Below are 6,369 nucleotides of genomic sequence, written 5' to 3' on the forward strand. Positions count from 1 at the left end.
CCTGCTCCTGCTCTGCCGGGTCCTTGAGGACAGGAGCGCTCGGGTCGCTCCTCGGGACTCCTAATATCCCCCCTCTCCTCAACCCTTCGCAGAAGGCTTTGGTTATTGTTTTCTCTAAGGTTCAGCTGCGGTAGGAGGGGGGCAAAGAGAAAAATAACAGGCCACGTCGCCGGCGCTGCTGTGAAGTTTCCTGCTTCCCTGCCTCCCACCAGCGCCCACCCTCCCGGCTGCCGGGGCTGGAGCTTCCCCGTTTCACCCCATTAGCCGTGATTAACTGGTATTGTTCCTCCCCAACACGCCACTTCCCGCCCAGGGGGAGCGGGGGGCAGCCCGGGCCAGGGGGGTTCGGGGGGCAGGACCCCCGGGCTGGGGGGGTTTTTGGGGTCAGGAGCCCCGGCCCCCGCGGCCTCACCGCTCCTGGAGAGCGGGGGGCGTGTGGGGTGGGAAGGTGGGAACAAAAGAAACTTCTTTCTTGCCCCGATTCCTGCCGCTCTGTGAGGGGTGGTGGGGTGGGGGAACCCATGGCTCCGTGCCGGGAGGGCGGCGGTGGCAGCGCGGGCGCGCAGAGCCCGCGGAGCGAGGAGCCAGCGCTGCCGCCGCCACCGAGACACCGGCACAAGCTCCACACGCCAATCTCCGCCGGCAAATGTTTCCCACACCCTGCCCCGCAGCCGCGCATCCTGCGCCCGTCCTGCCGCACCCGAAAAAACCGCAAAACCCCCCCCAACAAACCGCGCAACAACACAAACCCCTTTTCCACCCCCCCCCAAAAAAAAAAGCCGTTTCCGCGGGGCCGCGGCAGGTGTCACCGGGGCTCGGCACCCCCCGAACCCCCTTCCCGGCAGGGCACAGACCCAGGGGAACCCCAGGAGGGGGTTTGGGGGGAGCCAGGCTTGTGGGGGACACCCCACGGACCCCTCTCCAAGGAGCCCCCGCACCCGCGGCTCCACAGCGCGACGTGAGTTTTAATCCCTTTTTGGTTTTGTTCGCTGTTTGTTGGTTGGGTTGGTTGGTTTTTTGGGGGGTAAAAATGTTTATTTAAACCTCTTTCCCCCCCCCCCCCCCTTTACAACAACAAAATATTGCGTCGATATCAACCCCTTCACTTCAAACTGCTCGACAACCAAACGTTACAGCCCCTCTTAGGTTTCGTTGTTGGTTGTTTTTTTTTTCCGACACCCTTTCTGGTTTCTCGGAGGGGGTTTTTTCCCCCCCCTTTTTTTTTTTTTAAATATAAAGCGGAATTTCTTGGAAAAAAAAAAAAAAAACTGTTGGCAACTGCGATAGGCAATTTTGGATAAAATAGTTGAAAAAAGCAACCTTTAATGAAAATAGCGTTTATTATACATCAGTTACTAAATGAATAAACTAAATGATCTTTCTTTAAATTAATAACTTCCAAAAAACGTTTAATATACAAAACTGTACAGTTATAAAGTTGGCAGAAATAGGCAGGTCCTCAGTGTCGAGTTTATTTTTTTCTTCTTTTTTTTTTTTTCCCTTTTTTTTTTAAATCTTTTTAAATTTTTTTTCTTTTTTAAGCGCTTACTGAAAAATACTTGAAAAATATAAATGTCGAAATGAAAAAATCTGAACGCTGGGGAGGGAGAAAGGGCTGTGCGGGGGAGCCGGGCTGGGTTCGAGGAGGGAGGGACCCCCCTCCGGGGGGCTCGGAAAGGGACAAGGGACCCCCCGGGGTTCGGGGAGGGACCCCCCCCAGGGTGGGACCCCCGGGGGTTCGGGGAGGGACCCCCGGGGTTCGGGGGGAGCCCGGCTCGACCCTGCCCGGCGGCCCCGAACCAGCCCGGTGAACTTGGCCGTGGATAAACACACACACATTCACACTTACACACACACACTTACACACTCACACAATCACACGCACCCCCAGGCAGCGATTTCCCCTTCGTGGGTGCGTGGGCGTTGGACACCCCCCTCCCCATCCTTGGGTCCAACACATCCAAGAAGGGGAGGAGGAGGAGGGGTGGGGGGGTTACAGCTCAGCACTGCCCTGAATAAACGGTGATGATTTGAGCATCGTGGGGACTTCGGGGTTTTGTTTTTCTCCCTGTTCGTTTTGTTATTATGAATTATTATTATTATTATTTTGAAAGAAAAGCTTTTCCACAAATCCAGCATCTCCCCGTGACACGGAAATAAGCTCAGCGTGAACCAAATGCGGGCGTTTTCTGTCTCCCCCCCTCCCTCCATCTCCCACACCCCCCCCCCTCCCCACTACGAAATTCATGAGACACCTCATTCCTCTTCCCTAATCGAAACAAAATACAGAGAAACAACGGATTTCCGAAGCCAAAGCGCAGGAGTATAAAGGTGTTTTACTACAGACCTCTCAGTCTGGCGCTGATTTAAAAAAGCCCAACTCATCTTCGGAAAGAAGAAGAAGAAGAAAAAAAAAAGGACTGGCCAATCCCACGGGGTTGTTTGTGATGCTTAATTTCGGATCAATCTGGTAGAAATAAGAATGATTTTGAATTTTTTTCTTTTTTCCCTTAGGAGAAGAGAGGAGTCGGGGCGGGAGGGGGAGGAAGGTCAGGATTGTAACCCCACCGCCGGGAAGTCCTTGGAGAGGCAGAGAAAAGCTGCAACAAATAAGCCTGTTCTTCACAACCGCGGGTGCGGAGGGGGGAACCCCAACCCCTCAGAGAGGAGGGTTTAGGGGAGGGGGGGGTCAGGAAGGGCCACGGCCACCCCTGCGCCCCGTCCCCGCTGGGTGACATTGCCGCCGAGGCGGGGGAGGGAGGCGTTTGGGCTGATCAATTCGATAGAAATTAGGTCACAAATATTGTGTACAGTTTGTAGTAAAACACCTCAGACATTTAAAAAACGCGATAGAAGTCTTTAAAAATGCAAAACTAGTCTATTGTAAAACAGATTCACCTGAAATACAGCGGATATAACCAAGGCGCTGGAAGGTTATTCATAGGCACACGTCTGTCTTTCCTTTTCTGTCGGGTTTTTTCCTTATTATTTTCTTTTCCTTTTTGCTTTTCCCGTGGGTTTTCACTTTTTTTTTTTTTTTCCTCTTTTTTTTTTTTTTTTTTCGTTTGCTTGTGGGTTCTTGTTCTTTTTGTTCGTTCGTTTCGTGTGGTTGTTTGTTTTTCATTATTACTGTTTTGTCCTTCGTCCTAACGGAGCCCCCCCAAAAAAAACCAAAACAAACAAACAACCAAACCTTGTCTGCGAGTAAACACCGTGCTCTGATCAGCGGAAAAGGTCGGAGAGAAAAGAAGGGGGGGGGAAAAAAAAAAAAAAAGAACCAAAAAAAACCCAACAAACCAATATTGCCGCTGGATGGAGAAGGGGAGCGGGGGGAGCCGGGGGAGCCGGGACCCCCGCTCGGTTCCGCCGCCCCCGGAGCCCGTCGGTGCCCGCCCCGGGCCCCGCGCCGCCCGCAGCCCCTGCCCGCCGCCCCCGGCCCCGGTCAGAGGTCGTGGCAGCCCGTGTCCGTTTTCACGCCGTGGGAATAGACGTCGTGTTGCGGCTGCTCCCCCGGCGGGGTCATTCTCTTCTCTTTCTGCCGCCGGTTGCAGAACCAGACCCGCACCACCTCCTTCTCCAGCTGCAGGCTGTCCGCCAGCGAGGAGATCTCCTGGGCGGCCGGCTTGGGACACTTGAGAAAGTGCGTTTCCAACACGCCCTTGACACTCACCTCGATGGAGGTCCGCTTCTTCCTCTTCCTCCCCTGCGCCGCGATCTTGTCGATGCTGGTGGGGCTGCCGGTGGAGGAGTCGGCCTCCTCCAGCCACTTGTTCAGCAGCGGCTTCAGCTTGCACATGTTCTTGAAGCTGAGCTGCAGGGCCTCGAAGCGGCAGATGGTGGTCTGCGAGAAGACGTTGCCGTAGAGGGTCCCCAGGGCCAAACCCACGTCGGCCTGGGTGAAGCCCAGCTTGATCCGCCGCTGCTTGAACTGCTTGGCGAACTGCTCCAGCTCGTCCGAGGTCGGCGTCTCCTCATCCGAGTGGTCCTGGCAGTGGTGCCCGCCCAGCTCGCCGTGCTCCCCGCCGCCCTCTCCCCGCAGCCCCGGGTGCAAGCCCTGCGCGGCGGCGGCGTTGGGGCCGGCGGGGGGCGGCGGGGTCAGCCCGCCGTGCTCCAACATGCCTCCCACCGCGAAACCCGCCTGCGAGTAGACGTTGAGGGGCTGCCCGGCGGCGGGGGCGAGCGAGGCGCCGTGGGCCGGGCTGGCCCCCCAAGCGCTGGGGTGGTTGGCGTGGGGCGAGTGGTGGGAGACGTGGGGCGAGCGGTGGTGGATGATGGCGCCCAGCTGCAGGTCTTCCCGGCCCGGCTTGACGTCGGGCTGCTCCAGCGGGGCCCCGGCCAGCGCCGAGGGCCAGGGCCCGCCGTCGCTCAGGCTGGTCACCCAGTGGTGCCCCAGCGGGTGCCCGTTGCCCGGGACGCCCTGCAGGTACTCGCTCTGCAGCAGCTTCTGCGGGTTGCGGAAGGGGCTGCCCTGCTGCATGCCCGCGCCGTCCGCGTGGGCCAGCGAGCCGGAGCCGAGCAGGCTGTAGGGGTTGGAGGCGGCTGTGGCCATGGCCGCGCGCCCCACGGGTTATACTGCGGCGGCGGCGCCGCGCCAGCCTTTGACATCCCGCCGCACCGGGCAGCGGCCGGGCCCGGACTGACAGCCGCGCCCGCCAATCGGAGCGCGGGGCCGAGCCCGGCGGACCAATGGGAAGCGCCGGGAGGCGGGGGAGGGAGGGGAGGGAGGAGGGGCGGGGAGAAGGCGCCGGCAGCCGCGCGGGCCCGAGGCAGGAAGTGAATCACTCCGCCGGCACCGGGGGCCGGGCGTGAGGCGGCCCCGGCGCTTAACTCCTTCCGCGCCGGGAGGGGAGTGATGGAAGGGGGGAGTGGGGGTGGGATGTGGTGGGGGGGGGGAGAGCGGGGCACGGCTTAAATGGGGAGCGATTAGCGCCGGGGGAAGCGCACGGCTGAGGTGAAACGGCGGCGGCCCCGCGCGACCACCCCCGCGCGGCCTCCCGCGCATCCTCCGCGCTTCCCGGTGCTCGGGGGTCCCGGCGGGTCCCGCTGCGCGGTGCCCGCTCCGCTGCTCTGCACCGGGGGCTGCTGCCGTCCCGCCGGGCCCCGCCGCTCCCGCCTGCCCCGGCAGCGGAAAAACAAAACATCCCCCCCCCCCAAAAAAAAAACCACCCCAAAACAAATAAAAACACCCCAAAATGACAACAACAAAAAAAAGGCCCCCCCCCGCCCCCAAGTCTCTTCCCATCCATCCATCCCGCTGGAGCCTCCTCAAAAAAGTTTGCGGGGCCGAAACGCGGGGGGGCTGCGGGGGCGAGACCCCCCAAGGGGAAAAAAAAAAAGGAGCAAAAAGAAAGAAAAACGGGGCGAAAAGGGGAAAATCGAGGGGGGAAACGGCGCGTGCGGCCCCCAACCTTTCCCCCCCCCCCCCCCTCCCTCCCCACAACACCCCCGGTCCCCAAGGGGGGGGGAGTCGGGGGCGGGGGGAGCCCGGTGCCCCCCGGAGGAGCCAAACCCCAACCCCCCCCCCCCCCCCCTCCCCAGGTCCCACCGACCCGTGAAAACAACCACGGAAAAAAAAAAACCCAAACGACCTTTCCCTGCATAATTTTTGGAGGTAGCCGCGTAATTCTATTTGCACTCGCAGCAAAGGCTGCACCGGAGTCCCCTTATTGGTTTGAAATTCCATTAAATATATTGCAAGAGCTCCTAGGTTAAGCTTGATTTAAATTTGCATACATTTTCATATATTTAGCAGAAATAAAAGAAGGCTTGCAGCTACCAGAAAGTCATTAAGGCATTAGTTTCTCTGAGAAGACAGATCTGAAGAAAATTCAAGAAAATGAGAAAATAGATCTAAATAAGGTGAGCGCGCTCCTCGGGTTCCTTCCTAGCCGGGTAGCATCGCTTTCCTCCTTATCATCATCACCATAATCACATTAATTTCTCGCCGGGGCTGGGGATGAGAGGGGGCAGAGGAGCGGGGGGTGCGTGGCTGGAGGCAAATCGCGATATATCGGGGAGGCTGCGGGTCCCCGCTGCGCACCCGCGCTCCGCTCCGCGCCCCGGGGAGGGGATGGGGATGGGGGGCGGTTTGGGAAAGAATTTCCAAAGTTTGCAGGTAGAGGAGAGAGGGGGGGTCTGTCAGCGGGGAGGTCAGGGGGTGAGAAATGTCCCCGTCAGAGTCCCCGTTCCTGCCGGCCAGCTTCTCGGCTCCGCGGCCGAGCCCTCCGCAGGCGCGGAGAGGGCAGGGAAAGAGTGATATGAGCAGCCCTCTTGCTTTATCCAACACCCCCCCCCCCCTTTTCCTTTTTTATTTTTTCCCTCCCCCTCTCCGCCTTCACAAGCTCCTCGAAATAAATATCCCCGGAGCCC

At 59.1% G+C, this 6,369-nt stretch overlaps 1 protein-coding gene across 1 annotated transcript; it reads right to left on the reverse strand.

Annotated features, from left to right (window-relative positions):
* Nucleotides 1-3,428: 3,428 nt before the first annotated feature.
* POU3F4 (POU class 3 homeobox 4) lies at nt 3,429-4,549 on the reverse strand. Its single transcript, XM_051630684.1, has one exon. It carries the CDS (start codon nt 4,547-4,549, stop codon nt 3,443-3,445), a length of 1,107 nt encoding a protein of 368 aa, XP_051486644.1. The 3' UTR covers nt 3,429-3,442.
* Between the last annotated feature and the right edge of the window lie 1,820 nt (nt 4,550-6,369).

The sequence above is a fragment of the Apus apus genome, chromosome 12, assembly GCF_020740795.1.
Source record: "Apus apus isolate bApuApu2 chromosome 12, bApuApu2.pri.cur, whole genome shotgun sequence".
Classification (NCBI taxonomy): domain Eukaryota; kingdom Metazoa; phylum Chordata; class Aves; order Apodiformes; family Apodidae; genus Apus; species Apus apus.

Excerpts from the sequence above, each read along its gene's own strand:
- POU3F4 (XM_051630684.1), bottom strand. The coding sequence starts at position 4,549 with ATGGCCACAGCCGCCTCCAACCCCTACAGCCTGCTCGGCTCCGGCTCG.